Source organism: Perca fluviatilis, chromosome 17 (genome assembly GCF_010015445.1).
Source record: "Perca fluviatilis chromosome 17, GENO_Pfluv_1.0, whole genome shotgun sequence".
In the NCBI taxonomy this organism is placed as follows: domain Eukaryota; kingdom Metazoa; phylum Chordata; class Actinopteri; order Perciformes; family Percidae; genus Perca; species Perca fluviatilis.
In genome coordinates, this window is record NC_053128.1 from 18723415 (window position 1) to 18748307 (window position 24893).

The window sequence follows — 24893 nt, forward strand, 5'->3', positions numbered from 1 at the left end:
ATTACTTTTAAGTCTCCTTTTTTGCACTGATCTTAATGCAAAGCTATTGAACATTTTAGTAGAGCCTAACTCGTCGTGTCCATTATTCTTCAACATCTATCTAATGTTTGCTAACATTAGCCACCATAAAAACTAGTATAGTGGTCATACCAGACCAGTCTATGTACCAGACCAAGTAATGATGCTTTGGCCAAACCTCTGACTGTAATGAATTGAGCAAAATGAAAGTAAAATTACAGATTTTAAAATTCTAATAAAACGGCGTGTTTTCAGTTACTTTCCACCCCTGATTTTATCCCTGACATAATCCCATGTAACCTATAGCCTGCTACTACCTCTGTGGTTGAAAACAATCCCTGCCCTAGGTTTAATAAAGTATAATTCATACCTCAACTAGCTCATTGTCGTGTGTGTTGTGTGGACCAGCAGCGGTTTTTAACACGCCCATGTATAATGTCCCACCTGTTGGAGAAGGACGAAAGCGATAGGGGCTGGTGGTGCTTCCCCACCCATCTGACAAGAAAAAGAGTTCCGGGTTCTTTTCAGCCGAAAGCTGCTCGCGATTGCCGTTTTATCACGGCGCTCACACGGCGGGGATCATGTCTCTTTTACTGGATAACCAATTCATAGAGCTGCCTCCTGACAAGGCGATAAACACAAAGTTGTTCCTGGATGCTGTGTCTCATATTCCTTCATTTTTTGGTGAGTACATACCTCCACCTGAACTCGGTAAAACACGCCATTTAGTGCTTAAGACGTCGCGGTGTTGTCGCTGTCACGGTTCATACTTTGCTGACTTGTTCGTCATGACATGAAAATGACTTGCCACTAGTCTGATCCCAGGACGTGCTTATTTCAAACATACCAGAAGTGGAGCTGCTGGGATACGGTGGGGGATCCGACCCAGCTGTGGCAGTTTAGCCTATAGAGAAACTCTTTGTTTACTCATTGAACTGAGCAACATTGGCCTCATTGTGCCTTAACTGTTTGACTTTGCGTTCACTGCATTTGCCTCCCTCTGTTTGTACGTAAAGGCTGATCTGCCCCCCCCCCCACAGCCAGGGATGTGTGTGATGAAGTCCTTCATATTTCATTGCTTTGCTCTCAAATGTCTTCTTTCTCTTTCAGACTGCTTGGGATCAAACGTATTTTCTGTGATCAAATCAGACATTAATGGCAATATAATGGTAAGATCTGTGTGTATTTTCATACCTCTGCTAGTAGTGCGTTGGTGTGTTTTCACACTACTGTAAGGAGAAATATTTAAATATGATCTTGAGGTTAATGGTTAATGGTGCAGCTCATACAATGCAAACTCAACCCAAATGTGCATTTTCAGAAAATTAAAGCAGTGTATCTTAAGGATCCTGCGAAGTATGTCTACCTGCAGGACATTGTGCAGGCAGAGCGTGAAGCCCATGCAGCAGAATGGCCTAAAGTTGGAGCAACATTAGCTCTGATGTGGCTGAAAAGGTGAGCACACTCCTTGGTCTTAATGTTATGTTACTGTATGTTTAACATTCAGCTGCTGAACTGAAATGTTTTTACTGGGTCTCTCCTGCAGGGGTCTCCGTTTCATACAAATCCTGCTCCAGAGTTTGGCAGATGGAGAAAGAGATGAAAACAACCCCAACCTAATTCGGGTTAATGTCACCAAAGCCTATGAACAGGCGCTGAAGAAATACCACGGCTGGATTGTTCAAAAGATTTTCCATGTGAGTAAAATGTCCCTTTTCCTGTTATTCTTAATAATTTATGGAAATATTATAATAGGAATATACCAAATCTGACAAATCTATATGTTGTGAGCCTCTATATTCTTTTTTTTTTTTTTTGTCTCTTGCAGGTAGCATTACTTGCAGCGCCCTACAAATCAAACTTCCTCAAGGCTCTGTCGAAAGGAGAGGAAGTGAAAGAGGAGGACTGTCTGATAAATGTGCGCCAGTTCCTAGTTAATTACACGGCCACTGTAGATGCCATCTACGAGATGTACACAAATCTGAACGCAGAGCTGGACTACACGGTTTGATGTCCTGGGACATCTGTCATACCTCTCAGGTGTCAGACAAGTCCAGTTTCCAAAGGTGTTTTTAATAGGATTGTTTATAGGATAGGTAAATAGGATTTGTTTTACTAAATATTACTACTGTATATCTGGTTTTTAATATGATGAAAATGTCTTGATTCAAACCATTATAGCAGGAGGTTATGTGTTTGTTCTTGTATATAATTTGCATTTGCATTTAATTGCAGCATGAGTGCAGCTCTCACTCTTCTGCAGAATGATGTTATTGTGTGTGAGTTGCTGCTTTATTTATAACATTAACAGGTGGCTTTTCACTTGTTCCATCAAGAGACGAATACAAGACTGTAAACAGTGTTGACAGTAACACTGTTATCACAGGGAACCACTTCTGTTAATGCCTCACATTCAGATGTCCTCTGCCTCTTGAGCCTTGGAGTTACGATTTCAAGTCAAATTTAAGTCATTTTAAATTTTAACAGCCCATTTCATGTGCATTAATCCACTTGTGCCTTGGTGTTTCTGTACAAAAACACATGTTTTCAAGCTCAGAATCAATATGTTTGCAATTCTATTTTACCTACAAAGCAAAAGTTAGCAGAGCCAGAACAATTTTTCTTCTGAGAGCTTAACCTGTGTTGGTTGTCTGTGTTGAGTTTGAAGGTGTGGTCGACTTCTTTGTTTGCGTGTACTCTTCTGTGGCCTATTTTGTTCCTATTTCTCAATTGACCGATCTTCTTTTACACAAACATAATGTCAAACAATGTTTTTCCTGTCAGCAGACATCATGTGCCCATTTATTAATAACGTAATTTATTAGATCTGCATTTTCTGAATGAATACTTCTAGATGGGCTGTTTGTTTTTTGGATTATGAACTATGATCAAATTTGTTCTTATCACAAGATCTTAATGTGTGACTGAAAATAAAAAAAATAGGTGACACTAGTATGACTCTTAATGCAAATCACACTTACAGTTCATTAATTTTACTCTAGGTGGCGATATTTACTTTCTTTTTGTCTTTTTTAATCACATTTGTATTTGAGCTACTGCATGAAATATTTTAAATTATGTTCAGTGATAAAAATCATACACTAAATGCAACGTAGATACAGTTCCAGTCTTTGCCAGATCTTACATTTTTTTGTGAACAGCAGTTCTGATTTATATTTATAATTTTTTAAGAGTAGGTTTGTTCAAGCTCTTCTGGCGGACAACAATTTTATTTTCTCTCAGCAAAAATATTTCCCAGGCTGACTGCTGAAAAATGATTTTGAACACTACTTTTTCAAACGGCAGTAAATTTAGAAAAAAAATCCCTTCTCTTCTTCATGTCTCCTAATCCCCTAGATCAACCAACCTTTTCCTCTGCCCAGTCTTACTTATCTGACGTGTGTCCCAGAGGCTGGAGTGGCTCTGGTTGCTCTCCCAGAGGAGCCTGAGCTAATCGCCTCTGAGCTAGAGCAAAAGGAGCATGTCTGTAACCCTTTAGGTTTATCAGCAGAGTGGCCTGGCCTGTCCCGACTGATAGATAGGATGGAAAAGCTCCAAGCGAAGCCAGGACACAATAGGCTAAAGACAAGAAATCATTTACAACGATGCCTCAATGACAAAGCCACTGACCTTTAACTCTGAAATATTTGTTATCTCCAATGAGGTCATCAATTGAATATTGCAGTTTTTTTCCCAGCAGTGCATCTAATGCCATTATTCATGCCATCTAGCTTATATGTTTTGTAATGGAGTGTGCATTTTATGTCTGTGGTGACCAAAACGCATTACTGCTATAGCATCCAATTTAGGAGGACAAATGAAGCAAAATAAGAGGTGAAGGCACGCTGCCATCTAAGATTAGCAATTCAATAGCTGGGTAAGCACAAGCCCATTTCTACATAATGTGAACAGTAATATTCTTGTGGATTTATCTTCAAGAAAGCAGGTATTTTTTTCATACACAAATGTAATATAGCATTCATTTACACATATGTATTTTGAAGTATTCAATGGCTTCTGCCTCAAGCGTCAGCCATCCATCTAGGCTAACGTAATTCACTGTGATAACAAAATTAGCACTTTCAACTCATTTATGGAGGAACCAGGCCAATATCTTTCAGCTAAGGATTGATTTACATCACATTATAAAGCTGTGATCCTCCAGTAAAAAGAAAGATCTTAATACAAATGAGATCTATGACTGGAAAAAAAAAGACTTGCCAGGTGGTTAAGCCTCAAATCCCTTTGCAATAAAACTAGAAAAATGTCTCATCTTTCCACAACTAGTTTATCATTCATGAATATAATAAAAAAAACATAGTCTCAGCTGCATGTCTGGCAGATAATAACTAATAATACGTAATAACACAAACTATGTGCTGGGTTTAGAAAATCTCATTTATTTGACAATCCTTATTACGAAGAGGCAAAAAAAGGATTGAGGGATTAGGATCATACATTGCAAAATGTAGTTATTTCAACAACATCCTTCATGGAGAGTGCTCACATGTTCATATATAATAATTGCACTTTATAATTATAGACAGTTTGCCATATAACTCAACAGGCTGACAGAAATAAATAGTATTACAGAACCAGTGCAGACACACAAAGAGTTACTCAGTCATACATATCACACCATCAGAGATTATATAGCCCTACAAAGAAGATAGTGTAAATGATTCAGGTGACCTGCTCTCCAACATGGCACTCATACAGTATATACCCAGGTGTTGTGCAACAGAGTCACAACCTTCCAGAGATTAGTTCATTCAAGAAAAATGTTTAAACAACCATTTCAAATAAAAAAGAAATACAACCAAAGGGCACATCTAGCTTGGCCTGAATTGCCACAGTGTTGATTTGGATATGCAACAGTCCAAATACTTTGTGCTGAGCATGACCACATTAAATCAATTAAGATGTTAAATTACATAACTTTGTCTGTGGCTCCATAACAAGAAAACATATTCACATTTCTATACAAATGATCAAAATGTTCCCCCATACAGCGGCCAGGAAATTTGCATCATATTGCAGAAGATGGGGCACTGCATATGTGCACAAAAAAGCCACAGACAACCAAAAGTTCAGTAAATAGTTAAGGAATGTTCAAATAAGAAGCCATTTTATGTAAAAATATACAATATATTCACAAAAGCGGTTACCAGAGACCCTTCCTAGATTCAAGTAAATGTTTTCAGAAGGGTACCAATGATTATTTCAGTTCACCATGTTTGCATTTTTGTAAAGGCCTACGGGGAAATTACCTGCAAAATATACAGATCATGGAAAATTCTGATTACGTGCTCAGCATCAGTATTAAATGAGGAACAGCAGGCATATTTGATGGCCATTTAAGATATAAAAATAAAACATTAAATCCATAAGCTACACCTGTATCTTAAATCATGATTATCGTTTACCTTTTCAGGCTCATAACACAAAGCCTTCTACAAATACAGTACATGCACAAACTAAAAAGGCATGTCTCAATCTCATAGGTGTCTAAGCTCACACACCATTGTCTATAAAAGGTTTGTCACTTCTGCGTTCCACTGTGTGGCAGCACGCCATATCTCATCTGTAGACGGGGAGCTGGATGTGGGTTTGCTGGTGGTGCTCCAGTAGCTGAGGCATCCCCATGGCTTCGTACCCACGGCCCAGCATGCGCTCTTTGATGCAGGGAGGCTGGATCTCACTGATGAGGCACTCCAGAGACTGCAGGCTGCTGCTAAGTACTGCAGCGTGGCACAGGCTAGAACTAGGCAGCCCACAACAGAGGTTTTGGTCTGTGCTGTAAGCCTGGGTATGAGGAAGAAGATGAGGGTGGAGGTGTGGCTGGTGTCTCTGTGGGTGGTGGTGTTGATGGCGGTTTGGTTGGAGGTGGGGATGGGGATGGGACAGCCCCAGGTCTCTAGGCCTGGCTGCACATGTACCCGTTGCCAGCACCTGAGAAGTATAACAGTCACTATCAGGGGTGGCCATGACACTGTCCCAGAGAGGAGCAAAGTACTGTCCGACAGAAAACTCCCCCTGCATGGCGGCACAGTTCAGAGAGGAGCTGCTGACTCGCTCCTGTCCAGCCCCCATGCTGGCAGGATGCGGCCTATAAGACAGCTGCGAGGAGCATGGCAAAGGGAGGCAGGTTTCAGGAGACTGGCCAACCCTAGTCTCTGCGGCTCTGTGCCTCTGAGCACTGTTACTCATGCTGTACATCCTCACTGCTCCCTGCTGATAGGCCTGCTGCTGTTGGATTTGATGTTTATGCTGCCACATTGTGTAGTCTCCTTTCTCGAAGTACCCTGCTTTGGCTATGTCTGCACTCTGTGTAGGTAGCACTGCCCCTGTAAATGCAAGATTGCTTTGGGGCTGCACTCCTAGGACAAAGTCTGTGTCTGAATGTGCCACTGCAGCCACAGCCTGCAGAGAGGGGCTGGCTCGAGCCTCTCCCCCCAGCTGCAGGGCCTGGCTGTGGGGAACTCTGCTCATCTGCCTCATCAGGCTTTGAACCTCTGCCAGCTCAGACTGGGGGGCCAGGTTCTGATCTCCGGAGGCCATCCCTGCGCTAGAACAAAGTGTCTCAATAGGAACATCATGGGGCTTACATGAGCTTATATGATAGGCCTTATGCCCGTGTCTGACTGTGTAGCCGTTATTCAGAGGATTATTATACGGTGCCACAGAAGTCTGGGTGTTTGCAAGTTTAGTCCTCCTGCCCTCAGAGTTTTTCACCACACCTTTGACTACCACAGAGGCTTTGATGATGCCCAACAAACCCTGATAGCCTCCAGAGTACGGGTGTGAATAGGAGCTATAGTGTTGGCCTGTGGTGTCTAACCCGTTGACTGTTTTGTTAAGCTGTTTATGTTGTGGCACCCGGATGTCAGACGGAAAGATTTTGATGGACAGTGGGCTGTTGGCGGTCCTCTGGGCAAAAGCATCCAACTCTGCAGGAGATGGGTACCGAGAAATCATGGAGGCTGGCTCGCCTGGGAAGAAAGCAGACAGAGACAAGTGATTAGTCTACAAGCAGCCCTGAGAAATCTTTGCCTTCAATCTCAAACCTGTTTTAGAGAATAATGGCAGACATCAACATGTATAAACTAATTTTAAGGAGGGAAACACTTCCAGCAGTGTTGTAGTACTCGAGATCGGTCTTGGTCTCGAGACCGGTCTCAAGACCACTTTTTGAAGGTCTCTGTCTCGTCTCGGAATCGACCGTATTTTTACTCGCTTTTATCTCAGTCTCAGATAAAGAGGACTCAGGATTATATTTCAAGACCAAAACTGCCTTTTGATTATTTTATCAAAGCATTTCTCATGACTTATGGCAATAAAAGAGGTGAATAAAGAAGAATATGAAATTGTTTTGTATTGTTGCCTATGGTTAGCATTTTCTACATTTTATCATGTCATGCTGTGTGGGACTCGCACTGGTCTGGTCTTGGTCTTGACTCAGTCTCGATACACTATGGTCTTGGTGATGACTTGGTCTCGGTTTAGGTGATCTTGACTACAACAATGACCTCCAGCATTGTTTGATCGGTGCTTAAGTTAGTTCAACCCAAAGTTAGTTTACCCTGGGAAATCAAAAGATGGGAATTGGCAAAAGAAAAGGGGGAGGACCTAATTTTACTGAAATGGCTCCAATGAGATTTATTTGATGGCATTTAGCTGTAGGAGCCAAGAGGAACCTGATTTAAGTAACTACAAAAATAATCAATAGGTGCTTTATTAATATTGTTTTGTAGCTTTCTTTAAAATTAGAAAATAAATTCACTGACTGTAGTTAATCATTTCTAAGATCACTGCTGAATATTTCAACAATTTTGCAGGAATGCTAAAATTCTTCCTAGCTGATCCGCACCCTACTTTTGGTGTCCCTATGACATTTGGTTCCACTTTATGCTTTTATGAACCTGAACCGATTCTACTGTAAAAGCTTGGAGCCCTAACTGTGAAGGAAACGTTGATGCAGATGAAAAAAGACTGCAGATTGAATTGTGTGCGGGCAAAGCCGACGAGACAAACTAAGATTGGATTTAAACACTATTACTCTGGCAATTTCATGGCTGCTTAACTCATAGCGACAAAGGAAAGGTGGAAAAGGCGCCCCATTTAAAAACAATAAATCACCTGGTAGAAATTACCACCACCTTTCAAAGTGACAGTTTTATAGAATTTGTGGCATAAAAAGAAAAGGCACTAAAAATTAACCTAGATCGGAGGAAATCATACCAGGCAAAAGAACAAAGCTGTAATCTGCAATGAAAGGGCAAAAAATAACAACAAAACACTTCATTTAATTTTCAATAACAAAACCAATTCCAGCTATGCAGGGTGAAGCTCACTTGTTGTTCCCATTTCAAATTGATTTGGGAGTTCATTTCATTTCAGGCCTACAGTGAGCCTCCCGACTGTGAAAATGATTCAATCTACAAGATCCATCTCATGAAAGAAAGAAATTGGGTGTTTAAAGCTGTAAGGTGGAGCGTTCAATCCATCCAGCAATCTCCCAGCAGAGCCAAAGGAACAGCACCATGGTGCTAGGAGCATGAATGAATTCTACAGAGAAATACAACAAAGCAAAACACTGCTTATTATGTATCACAGTGCAGTGCTGCTATAGAAAACCATGACATCATGGGATGTTGAAAAGGTGTTCAGATTGTACACAACATCAAGATGTGAGAAAAAAGTAACAGGAAGAAACAGCTGCAATAATGGTTTCTGGCCTTTGGCCAAAAGCTGAATACTCATAACCATAAACAATATGCAGATGAGGTTCATATCCACCTGAAAGGAGCTTAGATGATGAGAAGCAATGGCAAATTTAAAAATATCATGAATCCGACACACACCAGCATTGACACCACTGCACAAATCTTGTCTATTTTCTGCCTGGGATAATATTGCTCAATTACCAAAAGATAGATCATTTAGCAAAACAAGCATTTTAGCAGTTGCTTGTTCAGTAAAATGTCGGTGTCAAGCCCCTGCATGCTGCGACTGGCTTGCTGTTCCACCAACACTTCAAACACTTTGAATGCTAACACCTCTTCACAGGGTGTCTGATATTGTTAGTCCGGAGATTACAGCCCTGTCAGAGCCATGGAGACACAACACAGCTGCACTTCCCACTGTGGCTGCCTTAATGTGGCACTATGGAAACCTCATTAGCAAATAGGCCTTCCCCACTCTGCACTCACATATTAATCATCTGAGGACCACATATGCATAGAAAAAGGGATTCATTTTAGTTGATCCTGACAGAAGCAAGCAATGCAAAGTTAAAACTGAGATCAGAAACACCATGACCAGCATCAAAGCTGCTCTAAATTACAACCAGAGGTAATTGTTTCATTCTTGGGGACTTTATAACCAATCAGTGGTGTTAAATGGCCATAAACTAAGCACAGCATGTTTACCAGCCAATAGTGACTTCCCCAAAGCATGTGGTAGCAGTAAAGAATAGTATATCTTTGAAGTCATTCTTCACAATATTAGCTTCCTTCACTCAACCTTCCTGCAAAACAAACCCAAGTCAAATAGTGTTTAAAATGTGTGGTTCATTAATTACAATCTGGCACTATGAGAGCTGAAGTTTCCATTTGAAAGTGCCAAGAAGGCAGGAGCCTAGAGGCTGCTGTCTCACCCAAACTCTCAACATGAGGGCACATGCATACTAGTGAAAGTGATAATTGATAACACGTCACTTCTATGGTGCGCTGCAGGTGTCCAAAGAGGTTATTTGCATCCTCACCCCAGCTCATTTTGGCCTTTATCCTGAAAACAAGCAAACAAACAAGTAAAAATGTACAAATGCAGCCAGAACCCCAAGCTTCTTACTTATTATTAGGCTGCAATAATTATATTCAGTCAGCTATTTGGCTCCAGCACAAAAATGTAAATGTAAATTAGTAAATATTTTCACCTAGCAGATAAAATGGCTGAGCTACAATTCCAACATGGGCTGGTTCCTTTAATTATCCCATGTTGCCTTTAGGAGATGATATTATTCATGTTGATATTAAAGTAGGTTTGCATTAATACATTTTTAGTATGTAATTATAAGCATAGGCCAGAATAAATGTTCTGCATACACAAACTAGACAAACTGAAAATGTCTTGAAACAGGTCAGCATTTGTGTGTTAACAAAAACAACAGCTTCTCCTTTAGATTGTCAACTATACATTTCTTCATGAAATGGTTTCCCGTCTTTATTTATTGAGTATTGCTGCAAAATACAGATGAGATATGAAAACAAATATGAGGCTGTTCACATGACAACGGGGGAAATGGCAGCTATGTGTTGTCAGGTAAGGAACGGCACAGAGATAATTAGCAGTCTGACCTTAAGCACTTAATCACCCTGAACCTGCAGACTGCACGCTGTTTCACTCATTCAGTCCTGACAGGAAGCAAAGGAGCAGAGGCAGATGAAAAACCACACAGAAAATAACAGCGTCCACTTTTCGCGAGCAACCTCATCCGAGAGTGCTTACAAATTTAAATTCTTTGACCCTTAACATTTTCCATCCACTTGCTTTTTGATTGAAGTAGGTTACGTAGGATTGAAAAAGCTTGTTTGTATTTTTCTTTTTCGCAAAAATCTGCATAATGACACTGATGTGTGATGCATCTACAACCCTAGATGGATTTAATGGTCCAGTTAGGCTTGAATGTTTTCTCGGTTGGAAGGGGCTCCACACATTAAACATGCTGCTCAACTGTTTTAAAATACCCAACGCTGCGTGAAACTTGCACACAAAATTGGTTTCACAAAAATATTTTTGGGGGGGGGTTTGGGGGCCAATTATAAACTCTCCATTACCACTAGGCCTAATTTATTGTGTGTGTGTGTGTGTGTGTGTGTGTGTGTGTGTGTGTGTGTGTGTGTGTGTGTGTGTGTGTGTGTGTGTGTGTGTGTGTGTGTGTGTGTGTGTGTGTGTGTCTAAAAGAAAAGAAAAGAGATTTTATAAATATTAGCATGAAAATATTCAGGAGGGATAAAACATCGGGTACTTACCATACTGTGGTAAATATATATATGGTCTTTCATTACCCTGATTCCACCCCCATAAAATCCCACTCAGTGCTTTCTGCCACTTTAAACTGAGCTAATCTTTTTCCCGTGGTCACACTTGAAGCCATTTCCCCCCACATTAGAGCAGAGACCTCATTGTTTCGGAGCAGTTTCAGTTAATCACTAATTTATGGGCAAAACAAGCCCCAGAGGCAGGGCTGAAAACGGCAGTTGGACATGCTCATTGCTTTTCCAAAACCACGGCTTCCAACTATTAGCCTACATACCCAGAGGGCTAACATAAAAAAACCATTAGAATGACCACTACATATGATTCTCACGTGAGATAAAACAAAAAAATCATAAATTATTCCTTGTTAATATCCATACATGCTAGCTGAAGTGCCAGACAAAAATCCCACAGGTCTTTGATGTTATGCTAAAGACTTATAGTGAAACATTTTAGTGAGATAATATGTACGACCGTCTAATCCTCAGCAGGAACATGGCACTGAGAACTGGCAGTTAATTACAGAACAGTGCTTCTCAGGCAGGCATAAATACTTGTTTACCACACCAATAATCCTGATATTTAAAATACTCTGACCTACCTTAATAACCAGGGACTGAGTGCAGCACATTCCCATTGCATTTAAAATCTATGTCTCTATTACCATGGAAACCTCCTCTATGCACCCAGTTGGCCCAATAAGCCCAGTCATTAGAACCATGTAATTAATTGGCCCTGACTTCATTCATCTCTTTGAGCGAGCTTCTGCAATTGACTATCTGCTGATCAGTCACAAAGCAGAACATCAAAACTAGCAGCTGCTAGGCTCTCCCTCTCAATTCAGGCCACACATTTAAAATGAACTTCTTTTTTATTTTGCATCATTTATATAATTATATGCTAATTAATTGGATATTGTAATGGTTGTTGTTATTGTGATAGGATTGTTTCAGTCAGTTTCCATCTTTCAATTGCATTTTAAACATTCAAGCAATACACATGAATAGAATAGAAGCTGAATTAATCCATTTTTTGGCCATAGATCATTTTAGTGACTCAGATGAAGAACTGAATATGTGTGAAATATCTGGTTCTTTGATGAAACAGTAGAAGGTACCAGACATGAACTCCGACTCCCAAAGTGCATTTTGATGAGAAACATCCAGTCACAGAGCTACTAACATTCTGTTACGTGCACTAACTGTGGGCCAAAGCTAAAGATAGATATAAATTAGATATAGTAAATGTGTCATAAAACCAAAACAATGCACTGAAAGAAGCCTAAAAATCTCATAGTTGAATGCCAATTCTCTGGGTTTGTCACTGAATGACCCCTTACACATTAGAGTATGACTCAACAGACTTATATGGAGATGCATTAATATTTACAGTATTTCCCATGGGGTTAAAAGAAAATTGCCAGTTAATGCCTCCATGTGGTTTACTCAACCTAGCAACCCAGAGGACCATTAGATAGAAATGGGTGAGGCGGTGAAAGTAGACAGAGAGGACATGCTGACACCAGAACATATGCTCTTAAATCTCAAACTAAACTCTCTACTCACAAACTTCTTCTGTAAACACAAAAATAAAAATACACTCATTCACCCCATTTGTACATGCCTCCCTCTTTCCATGTCAGTGATCTCTGCATTAAGAGTGCTCACATAACATAGTAACATCAGGGTTGAACACTTAGTTATGTGTGCTCGAAGAGGCTCTGGCGAATCCTCCTTAGCACCAGTGTCACTCCTCATTTGTTTCTGTGCCGCTTGGCCCAGCTTGGGCAAACTTTCCCCTCTCAGAGCCGACCCGAGCACAGACCAGCAGCGTGGGAAAAGCATTTCCAGTCCCTGCTTTCAAGCTGAGATAGCAGAGAGGAGAACAGCTCTCATTCACTCTCATCACATAATTCCTAACACTCGTTTCTCAGAAATCTCTCTCATGGGTTTGTGTGGCTGATAGTTTTCATGCCACGTGCCTTCCATTTATTGATAGCTTAAAATGATAATTGGCTTTCAAAAGTGCAGCAGCGACTAAAGTCCCTATTTAACTCAATTCAACAGCGACTCATTTAATGAAGAAGCCTGGGCCACACAGACCAAGCTCCCATCAGCAGTCTATTCCCTGTGGTTGTGCTTGAAATGTCAGGCTACAGCTGGAGGGTGCTGCACTATGCACAGTTGCAGTACATAAAACTCAAATGGGAAGTGCGAGAGGCCCTGCAGGTAAACAGGATAAGAAACGCACCCCTGGTTCTGCCTGAGGCAAACTAGGCCCTTCTGTTCCAGCGTTTAGCAGACAAGTGCTCTAGTGATTCCCAATTAATATTTAATAGCAAAAAAGGCAAAACGGCATTTCACCTGAGGAGAAAGATGGGAGATGAAGCGGAAGAGGGAGAGGGAGAGATTTTCACTAATTCAAATATGAGTCAAGTTAGAAACGCATTGTGCGGCTGCAAGTAAATAAGGAAGAAATAATAATGCAAAACACTATCCACGCTTTTTGTCAATTAATTACACCGTCTGTCACCATGACCACACAGGTGTTTTCCCTTATTTTTTGCTGATTAGACTTCGTCTCAGGATCGTGTGGGAATTTATACATCTCCCGGACTCTCCTGTTAATCTTGTAGCACCTGTTAGATCAAGAAAGAAAACTTTTATGGTTCTTTTAAGTACATGGAGTTTGGTGACCTCAGAAACCCTCAAGCGTGATTCCACCTGAGAAAAGGTCTAATTATCCAGAATAAGTGAAAACACCTGTGTGTACGTGCAGGTGTCACTGAAATCTGATCATTACAGGCTCATCTGAAAACCCTGTTTGGCCGTCTATACTTCCCAAACATACATTTACTACGTTATGCATACTCAATGGAAGATCAGATGTCATGATGAATGAACAAAGATATCCTGCATGAGAATACACAGGCTCATGCGAATAAAAAAAAAAAAAAAAACATGAACTGGTAAGTGATCAGTCAGATAAGATAATCCTGACCACATAGTCTAAGATAATATTGATAGTCAAATTACGGTTATTTTGTCAGAGACAAATCTGAATGCACGCAATGTTACTGGTCAATATTTGCAAGCTCTTGCTTTCAATGAGACAGTCTGAGCCCGGTTTCATTTCATTTACAACGATTCCTGTTAGCTTATGCAGAGCGGTAGCTGCTCTTCCATATCTCCAAATAAACCACAGACAGCATATATGACAGACAGTATAAGCTCAAAATAATAACACAATACCTATACCAAAAAGAAAATCTTTAAAGGACCAAATCATTCAAGAAGTTTCATGGCTAAGTACATTCATAAGGCTGCAATACACACCCAGCAGAACCATTACACTGTAAGTAGTTATATATCTTCAATATAGCTTCAAACCAGAGTCAGCGTAGAAATATACAGGCATCAGCAAATATTTTAAAGCAACCGAGAAAAGGAAACCACAGCAGAATAACTTCATTTGTGGAACTATGATCTCATTATGTGAATCTAGACTGTCCAGGAAGAAACAAGGCAATTTGGACCACTACACAAATAATATGGATGCAGAGTAACCCACATGAAGAAAGCAGTATCAGACCATGAACCAAATCTGCAAACAAGTCACATTCAATCAATTAACTGAAAGAAATCTAATCACAAATGTCAGTCCAGGTTAGGTTGAGACACCCACTCAACCTTTCAGTGACTGTAGTATAATCAGTCATGATGAAGGTCAAACAACACAGACAGGGAGCACTTTCTGCACAAAATGTGAACATTAGTAACCCTGTATGTGAGTTGATTAACTCTGTAATTTTGGAGTCCACTCTGACCTGCATGCATATGCACTGCAGGAGCACACTGATTAGTAGCCCAATTAAAAGGCATCATCATCATCATCATCATCATCATCAGGAGGCCCATTATTTTGAATTCTAGAAGATTCAGAGCAAGTGAAATCTCAGCGCACCCTGCTAAAACCATGCATGAGCTTCATGTGCACATGAACATGACTGATTAACAAGTAACTCACTAACATGACCAAGATCCTACTAATTACAAGTTTTTTCTATGTTCGTAAAAAAAACTGTACAAACTGTGTATTTGTGGTATCTGTATAGTACTTGCTGTCTGTCCTCTCTGGCAAAATGTCTTCACGTGTGATATAAACTCACCTTTGTGGTTGCAAGGCTGCAGTGGTGGTACTGACAGCAGTAATGGCGGTGGAGGAACATCAAGGCTTTTGGGTGTGCAGGCCAGACGCTGTGACGAGTGATTCTGCCGTCTCTGGATACAGGCCAGCATGATAGTTCTCTAGGGCTGCACACAGCCTGGATAAACCTGCTAGAACAAAGAAAAAAAACAGGTTTTAACTGCGTAGCCAATACATGTAACACCAAATGAAATAGAGATTAAACAATACTTCTCCTAGTCTAGTCTACAGCCATGCTAGCGGCTCTGTGAGGCTGTACTTCAGGACAGCAGTGCTTTGAGCTAAATGTTAACTTTAGCATACTCACAGTGGTAATGGTAACATGCTGATGTTTAGCATGTACACATTAACCATGTTCACCATTAGCTAATTAGCACATTAGAACACAAAGTACAGCTGAGGCTGGTGGGAATGCTATTAGTTTTGCAGGTATGAGGTACTGTTAAATGTCAGCACCAAAATGTCATGGCAATCCATCAAATAATCAAATTAAACATAAATGTCAACTTCGTGGTGGCGCTAGAGGTAAAGTTGGACAATTAACAGTCAGTAGGTTTCATCCTCTGGGGACCGCAAAAGTCAGTGCCAAATTTTACGGCAATCAATCCAATAGTTGTTATTTATATAATTCAGTCTGGACCAAAGTGGTGGAGCGACTGTCAGACTGAGATTGGCATCCAACGACGCACCTAGCGTGGCTCAAAAACCTTTCACTTCACTAGAGATGATTTGATCCCTAATCAGTTTTGTTCTCATGTCTTTTTGTGATTGCTTAGGCACAGTGTCCAGGATGACTAGAGGAAAAAGTACATGGCAACTTTAAGATTGGAAAGACATCAAATGATATGCAATAAATACAAACTTTTGCATCAAAAATAAGTTTGATGTTGGAAGAAAAACTGCAAGCTTGCTGGTAGAGAATATTAAAACCCCATATGAAGCTCTCCTCTTTTTTTCATTTTTCCACGTTACTTCAATAGCTTACATATATGAAAGTCTGCAACCACTTGGCTCCTTTTACTACATTAAAATTCAGGAGCCCCACTTTGAACTGCCTAGAGTGTGCATTCAAAAAAGTAATATCATATAATGACGACTCCATCTCGTCCTTCCTCCTAGTTGTTATGATGGCTCTTTCCTGTTATCAACCTTGTTCTGTCGGTTGCAATCACACAGATCACTTACATACAAGGCCTCCTGTAGCCTCGGGCTGTGTGTTTCAATTTATAACTAGTGCTGAGACCTGGGTTTATTCTTTTGTAAATTTATGGCTGTATTGATCAGCAGAGAAAGCTAAAAGCAGCTCACTCCCTAAAATAGGCTGTTCTGTTTGCAGAGTTAAGTATTGTCAGAGGAAATGAGAGGCTGTGTCTGAAAGAAAAGGCGCCTCACCACACCATCTTCATTTTGAAGATAAAGCCAGGCATTGAGGGAATATTTCAGCGATAATCGCGTTTGACATTCTCTTTTATTATCTGGCAGTCACCCAGTATGAATGCAAGCACTGCAAAACTAGCTATCTATCTATCGTAATTATTTCTTACTGTATATGAATCAGGTACCTTATAGACAGACGACTGCAATCTATGCAACAAAAATCACAGACCTATAGGGTATTAATTGTCAGTCCAATAATTATAAGGATAATATAAGCTGCAGCATACAGCTGTCAGATTGCCTCTTTTTCACATTTAAGGTTCTTTTTGATTTTTGCTTTCATTTCTCCCTCAGGGTCCAGAGGGCTGCTAAAGTGAGTCAACCACAGAACAGTGTTCAGTGACGAGCTGCAGAAACATGATTACCTTCACCTCAAAAGGAAGAAGAGTCAGGGTGGCTTTCATTTTACTCAGGTGCCAACGTACACACACAAGAAAAGATTCCCTCACTCTTCCCTTTCTAGTGTAGACGCTCCCCTCCTCCGCTCATCTGTCCCTTGGTGACAAGCCCACTTCAAACTGCTCAGTGCAACCTGCCTCATCTGAGCACACACATCTGAAGAGCTAAAAGCCTCAGCACGGTCAGATTCCATTTAGAAAATAATGGCAATTTCACAACAACCCTTCCATTAACACACAGGTGTCAAGAGGGAGGTGCCCGAAAACGCAGAAGGAACACAAGCGAGAAATGGTTTCTCCAGGGAAATCCCTTCCCGAGCAAAAATGAGCTATGAATTGGAATATGTTCCGTTACTCCCATAATTTGCTGCTGGAATAAAATACATCAAGGAGAGCATTATAATTCAAAGAGAAGCCAGCAGAGTCTTAAAGAAAAAGAAACTTTCACTGAAAGCAGAAAAGGGACCCAGAGATGATGCATAAAGTGCAAGTAATGATGGTTTCTTTTATCTGGGTGTCTAAATTGTAAATTTAAAAGGGATTTTATGAAAACTTTAGCTTAAAATTGCCTTCTGACTCTTGAATTACCCAAAAAAGGGGAAGAGAGATATGAGATCAAAGTGATCCCAAAATTCATGATATTATCTGGGCTAAGTTATCAAGCAATAACAATTCTCCAGCCCTCCATATAATGTTCTGTCTTGCACTTTCTTACAATGTCAAATCAGGATATCTCACAATAGTGAGTGGCTGTAATAATACAGAAATTAGGGGCATGGCAACTGCAAAGTCAGCAATCTTAAAAATGGCAGTGTTCAGCATAGTTCAACTCAACCTTCACAAATGAGGTCAAGAATCTTTGTCATTAACATAACGGCCTCCATCCAAACCAGTTTTCTTTAATTAGCTTTGCAATCAGCAACTAACCTGCCTTTTGCAAGACATTATAGAGGTTATAAAGTAGTTGTCTCACTTCTCACGTTTCCTCCCAAGCCCATACTTTGGCACTTCCCCTGTCTTACAAGTTCACATATTCAAGGACTTTTCTTACATGCATAATAAGAAAAAAAGCACAAAGTTTAAGCTGCAAGGGCGTCTATAATCTCCTCCACTCTCAGGCGACATTCGGGCAGCTGATAAGCAGTGTGGTCTACTGAGGGCCTGACAGGGAGATAAAGACATTTAGCCTTCCAGTCCATCTAACTGTCCCCCAAGGATGTCCTGGCAGATAAATGTATTTTTTCAAGCCTCTTCCCGAGTCATGCAAATGCAAAATGCCAGACCCCCCATTGCATCATCTGTCCTGGGATCAGGAGAAGGTCAATTGAAGAGTCATTAGGGCAGTGACGGAGAGACTTTATAATAGCTGCTTTAGTTTAATAGGGAGATAGCTAAAAACTTCGGCATCATCAAACTAGCACCATTCATATTTATGCTGTAATAGGAAGAAGTTAAACTTCAGACAATGTGGATCATATTTTTTTAAGATAATAAGTAAAAAAAAAATCTAAAATGTGCCATGCCTTGCATTTTACCTGTTTCGCTACAAAGCGGCGGCACAAAAATATCCATCAAAGCAGGAAAAAGCCTTAAATTATACTGGGACTCAGACAAAAGCATCTGTCATGACCTTCTGGAGTCTTGAGTATGTGCAGCATCAAGGGTCAGAGCGAAGATAGAAGCAAATTGGAAAGAGGGAGGCTCCCTCTAAACAAACATGAAATACACAGAAAAAGATTGGCTCTACACACACTTTCACCCTGCCACATTCACACATACACCCCTCCCTACCATCTCAGCTCCTGTTAGCAGTTCTCAGAATCCTCAGTTAATAATTAGATGATAATGGAAAAGGTCTTAGACAAGCACCCTTTTCACTCTCTGGGTGGATTAGCATGTGAGTGCTATGCTAATGTTTTTCCTTCCTTCCACTCAAAAACTGCAGATGAGCAAAAGGAAAAGAGTACAAAGGCAGAAAAAAAGAAGGTTAATTTAGGAGGAAAGAAATTATTAACAAAGAGCAATTGGTCATTACAGAAGAACAGATCAGGGTCTCTCTTTGAATGAACAAGACTTGGTCCATGAATAACAATCCACTTACTGTATAATAAATTGTATATCACGTATGGCTTTTATACTGCCTTAAAGGTAGGCACTGCAAGAGCCTGTCTAAGTAATGGAGACCAGACAAGTAGTCTGACATACAGACAGAATTAGACAGCAGTGTTGCAGCAGCTTCTGGATTCATCTCTACACACACACACACGCACACACTCACACACATACACACACACACACCATACATTTTTAATCGAATCTATTACTTCTGGATTAGCCGATAAGAGCTGGCCTGGTTAAATTCTATAATAGTTTGCATAATTGGTATCAGAGCAGCATATAAGACAGACCCAGATTTCTCTCTTCTTCTTCTATAGAGGGAAAAAGGACACAAAGGTTCACATACAGGATAACCAAACAACCCAGAGCCACTCTATACACTGCAAGAGCACTCAAGGCCTGCAGCCTGATAACAATGAGCCTCATTTCCATTGAGATTAGCTAAAAGGTATTACAGCAGTGTTAAAAAGCGTTTCCTATACAATTCATGTGCAAGCACAACATGCTATACAATTGCTGGGCAATATTCAGACAGATGTCCAGAGCATTCAGTTGGGTGTAAATCATACAGCGTTAATGGCTGTCTGGGAAAAACATTAACATTACAGTTTCTCCCATGCAAAATGTTCATGTAGCCAACACAAAACAGTCTCTATACTATTTCTATTTCTATTGAAATTAAACTTGTTTGTATATGCAACGTCCAATGTGGTCCGTCACTGTTAAAATGTTTCACTATATCTTAAATTGCATTGTCCCCCTGTAACCTAGAGCTGCAACTAACAATTATTTTCATTGTTGATTAATCTATCGATTATTTGCTCAATTAATCGATTAGTTGTTTGGTCTAGAAAATGTCAGAAAATGTCGGTGTTTTCCAAAGCCCAAGATGGCGTCCTCAGATGTCTTTTTTTGTCCACAACTCAAAGATATGCAGTTGCCTGTCATAGAGGAGGGAATATTCACATTTAAGAAGCCGGAATTTTTATTCTCAAACCAATTATTAAATAATCAAATTAGATGGTGATTAATTTAATAGTTGACGACTAATCGATTAATCTTTGCAGCTCTGGTTCAACCACTTTTTTATAAGAAAACATGTTTTTTTTTAAATCAAAGTTCCTTACAAATCAATGTCAAAAGCAAGGCTGATATAATTTGTCTTTAGTACAAATAATTGCTGGTGCCTTATATGAAAACTACATCAATTGGCATTTAGTTACTACTTACTTTGGCATGCACATTGTTACTGACTTGCCTTCTATATTGCATCTATAGTTTGAATTTATTTGGAAATCAAAGTAAACTACATATATATCTATAAATCGGGAACTCCGTGCGTGTGTCCCCACACATGCACAGCACCCGCGAGCATATCTGTCCTCTCTGCATGTAGACAGAGTGGGGCTCTGACGCGCACACACACACACACACACACACACACACACACACACACACACACACACATGTGTTTGTTGGACGGGTTGGGGGTATTTTGTGTGGAGTGTTAAATGTTTTAAATAAATAACAAAATGTTCTATGTAAATAGGATAAATAGGTTTGGAATAATTTTTTACAAGTGAAATTTATTTTTTGTTATTACAGAGGTAAAGCACTGAAAAAAGGGGACACATGAGCTGCAGCCGAGCCGCAACTGATTGAACCGCGCTTATAGTTAGATAAAGTACATACTGGGAACCAAACAATTGCCCATTTCTGAAGAGGTACGCACTCCAAAAGGGCACTGCACTAGTTAACTATGAAAAAGCTTAACGACATGTTGCGGATATGAATATATGTTTTAGCTATGCGCAAGGAAAACCTACAGTCAGTCACACAAAGCTTTGTGACCACGTTTCTACCCAACAGTGAAAAAATGTACATGGCCTTAATTAGGAAGATTCTCAAACAACATTTTTTGTGGAATTTAACATCTAACACTGCAGCAACAAATGGTATGAAACGAAGTCCAACTCCCTGGGATCAGAGCTTGCACCATTAATTACAGCAGCAGCTACTGCCAGCATGAAGTATTAGTCTAGGATGTTTACAGTTTTGACAAACAATTAATCATTTACTTTGGAGTTAATATAGGGCCACTGCTATGAGTCAGTATTTTATAGCAGTATTGGTATGATGATTAGTGGTTAACCTACCTAATATATCAATATTATAATAACCAATATATTATAATAATACAATATTGAACATGGATTTGTTTTTGTGAAAATAATAATTCTGACTCTATATGTATACAGATGCTGAGAACACAATTTAGCCATTAATCCAAAGCTGCACAATTAAGCCTTATCTTCAAGAGCAGCCTTGGAAGGGAGTAGAAAGCCTTGGACTGACCCAAAACTACCCTTGCCCACAAACCCAAGGTAAAAAAAAAAAAAACACACACACTGCATGGGGTAAAGTCTGGCCAAAGCCAAGGTAGCATGAGAGGGTAAACAGAGCCTTATCTTATCCTTATCCCAGTATGCACACTGAGACACACTGTCAAATGAGCTATGGGTATGCTGACCAGCCTTTAGAAAACCATGACTTCAAAGATAGCAGATGGTAAAAGAGTGCACTGGAGGTTTTGTGGAAAGATGAGTTCTTTTTCAAAAGACTCAAACTATGATTTTAATTGATTGTTGACTCCATTCTCATCAACTGTTGTTAAAACCATAGAAGAAGACAAAAATGACAGACAGAAATTACTTTATATTTCACAAACAACTCAACTCAATCCTCCCAACCCCCTTTACTCAAGCCCCATCCTCTGGCTGTTTACTTTACTGTTAAGGGTCACTGATTCCTTCAAGTCATTAAAATCTTCAAGCAAACATGAAACTAATTAGAAACTGTAGAGAAAATGCTGCCTGTATGGCTCTAATGTGGCAGATAACCTAATGATAAGCTCTCCACCATGCATCATAGAAACATCAAAATGTTCTAGGAAGAAAAAAAGGTCTTTGATCTCTGGACCATCTAAGAATGCCATCATCTCGCTGCCTTTCTATTTAGGGCAAATGGCGATGCATCAGTTGCAATTTGGCAGTCTTAATCATTAATTTGAAGTAATGACTGAGCGCCATCATGTAGACAAAAATGAGTGGAGCTCCAAATAACCCCTGCAGTCCTGTCCCCTCCCCCAATGACCGCGGAGGCCTAGTCCTTAACCTTCCACCCTTAACCCCCATTTCACTCCCCCTTCATCCTATTAGAATGAAAAGACCAATTAGACAGATTTCAAAAGATGGCAGGCTGCCTGTAATTACACATGACATCTCTTAGCAGATAAAAAAAGGTGATTACAAAGGTTGCATGGGAGAAACTGCTAAGCGACCAAGCCACTGACATTATTTCTAAAAGAGGGGCAGAAGGGTTGGGTGCATATATATTTTCAAAGTCATTTTATCAGTCTGGCTCCTAACCGTAGGCTAATCCGCAACACTGACTGTAGGCCTACACTTAAATCACCCTTAAATGTGAAGCTATGGATGACATGGCAGAAAAAGACATGACCTTAATCAGTCCTTGTACCGGCCTGGGTAATAGTCATCCAAGAAAAGGTCATTCTCGTGGTGAGCCGTTTCCTCCATTCAGTAATTCGGTAGGCATGGAGATTGAGCGAGCCTGGGGAAACTTCACAATAAATCAGAGCTCAGCTTCGCTCCTGAGAAGGCAAAGGGAAGCAGGCAGCCAAATGACAAATCCCTTCCCTTCACAGAGTTGGAATTACTGCTGGGGTGTGATGCGAGATCAGAGGGAAACCCCCATGGGATACCTGCACATGGACTGCTCATAACACAACGCAATTTACAAGCCTCCCAAACGACTCCAGGCCCAGGCAAAGCACTTTTTAAACAAACAACCAAAAATATGAATATGTCATTAAGACTAGTTACGGTCTAAACAGTCTAGAATTGAAGAACACAGTGGTGTCCAGATAAAGAAAGAAAAAAAGAAAGAAAAAAAGAAAAGAAAAAAAAACATGTAGCAATAAACATTCGCTGGCTAAGTAAAAGTAGCCAAACTCTAGATTTTATAGCATATAAAGCCAACCAATATATTTGATGATGAAAAGGGGATAAGGCACGAACATTTTCTGTATGACATTGTGGTAAATCAAAAGTCACAATGTCATGATTTAAATGTGCTTATAGGAAATCATAAGACATAAAGATAAGCCTATATCTGATAGTCACATGCCTCAAAATAAAAAATAAACCAAGAGGGGTGAGGGTATTTTTCTCAGTGGTCAGAAAAAAAGCCAGAAAAAAAGGGGACAATAAAACACCAAATTGCAGGCTTTCCTTCTCTGCCTCTGGTGGGAAGCTGTGACATCCCATCTCTCTGGGTAATAAAGGAGCTGGCACAAGCAGGAAAAGCATGCGGGGTAGAATTTCACACCTGGCCAATAATCTATATAGGCCCCTCTGCTGCGGCTAACCTTCAACCCCGGCTGCCACCGGTGCAGTGAGGTGCGATGATCCCACCTCCGGCTTCTAGACAATAGAAATGGAAACCTTCAGAGGCAGCCCTGAATGACCGACAATATACTTCAAAGCACTTCCCGTATCCGGTGAGATGCTGACATATAAAGCGCCTTTCATTGCGCAAACCATCATCCCAACAAAGATGTCTTTTGAGGATGAAAAGGATGAGCTAGACATTGTATCGGCTCACAACAGAGCAGTTTTCAGAAAAAAAAGCATTTAGAAACTACAGATTTTTGTTAACCTGATGCAAATGCTTAACTCATTTTATAATGACTAATTAGGCCTACTGTTTCCTATAGGCCTATTTAACTGTTGAATACATGTTGGCGAATAGTCTGCCATTAGATACATTATTCTATAGGCCTATAGTGAATATAAATCACAAACCTCATAGTTGGACTCGGCCCATATAAATACACATTAGCCAATAGCAGGATACTGACATGGTAAGGGCGAGACGCTCCTATCCATAGTGCGCACTGGGCATTTTCACCACTTTAGTTCTGTCGACTTAAAATCAATGCAGGGAGAATCCTGACATCATGCATTGTAGCATCTTTACAACCCTAAATATTTGTCTTATAACCTAGCCTACTGTTATTGTCATGTAGTTACACAGCTACTGTTAAAAATCAATTCAGCTATAGGCTACAACAAAACATTGTCTGGACTGAGAAACATTTTCCATGAGCCCAAACAGTGCCCCTAAACACGAAGGATGGAAATAGGAAACATAATAATTGTCTTACAGAGTTTTGTATTATCATAAGGCTTGTTTATCTTTGGTTCGCCACGGCTGATTGGTTGTTCTCCTGCTCGGAAGGCGTATTTCCTTTGCAAAAGCAATCTCGCCACTGATTTCGCGAAACCTCCGGAGATATATCCATTGATGAAACTGGCTCCATTAACTTTACATCCTCGACATATTCAACAGTCGTTTATAGAAGATAATTTCACCGATTGTGTTGTCCGTGCAGCTGTCTGTATCTCATCTCGGCAGTCGACCAAGCTGTCTGTGCCACAGAGAGTGATGTCGGAATGGAAATGAGTCCCCTGCACTGTTGAAACCGGCTCTGGGCCAATCAATCAAGGCTGTATTTGAATATTCCCACGGCTCGGCCAATCGCATGAAAGAGAAGGCGGCCGCTGTCGTGATGCCAAACCCGTCAAAGTAAGCACG

The 24893-nt window shown here is 40.3% G+C and overlaps 2 protein-coding genes across 5 annotated transcripts; one reads left to right on the forward strand and one right to left on the reverse strand.

Moving 5' to 3' along the window:
* The first annotated feature begins 470 nt into the window (after window positions 1-470).
* Window positions 471-2970, forward strand: LOC120545567 (glycolipid transfer protein-like). The gene is made up of 5 exons (XM_039780031.1): window positions 471-702; window positions 1129-1187; window positions 1340-1473; window positions 1565-1715; window positions 1847-2970. Exons 1-5 carry the CDS (start codon window positions 600-602, stop codon window positions 2027-2029), a joined length of 630 nt encoding a protein of 209 aa, XP_039635965.1. The 5' UTR covers window positions 471-599; the 3' UTR covers window positions 2030-2970.
* Window positions 2971-4398: 1428 nt separating this feature from the next.
* LOC120545865 (protein FAM222A-like) lies at window positions 4399-24893 on the reverse strand. Of its 4 annotated transcripts, none has more exons than XM_039780491.1 (3): window positions 24671-24893; window positions 15227-15392; window positions 4399-7010 (listed from the first exon to the last, which is right to left on the reverse strand). In XM_039780491.1, exons 2-3 carry the CDS (start codon window positions 15354-15356, stop codon window positions 5599-5601), a joined length of 1542 nt encoding a protein of 513 aa, XP_039636425.1. In that variant the 5' UTR covers window positions 15357-15392; window positions 24671-24893; the 3' UTR covers window positions 4399-5598. The 4 variants fall into 4 exon arrangements, with proteins under 4 accessions (XP_039636425.1, XP_039636424.1, XP_039636423.1 ...); XM_039780490.1 differs by having other exon boundaries at window positions 15227-15395; XM_039780489.1 differs by having other exon boundaries at window positions 24463-24893.

What these genes read in the sequence shown, in the direction of transcription:
- LOC120545567 (XM_039780031.1), top strand. Translation starts at nt 600, where the DNA reads ATGTCTCTTTTACTGGATAACCAATTCATAGAGCTGCCTCCTGACAAG. An exon ending in TCATATTCCTTCATTTTTTG is followed by an intron (nt 703 to 1,128) that starts GTGAGTACATAC and finishes TTTCTCTTTCAG; the next exon opens with ACTGCTTGGGATCAAACGTA. An exon ending in TTGTTCAAAAGATTTTCCAT is followed by an intron (nt 1,716 to 1,846) that starts GTGAGTAAAATG and finishes TGTCTCTTGCAG; the next exon opens with GTAGCATTACTTGCAGCGCC.
- LOC120545865 (XM_039780491.1), bottom strand. Translation starts at nt 15,356, where the DNA reads ATGCTGGCCTGTATCCAGAGACGGCAGAATCACTCGTCACAGCGTCTG. An exon ending in GCAGCCTTGCAACCACAAAG is followed by an intron (nt 7,011 to 15,226) that starts GTGAGTTTATAT and finishes CTTTCTTCCCAG; the next exon opens with GCGAGCCAGCCTCCATGATT.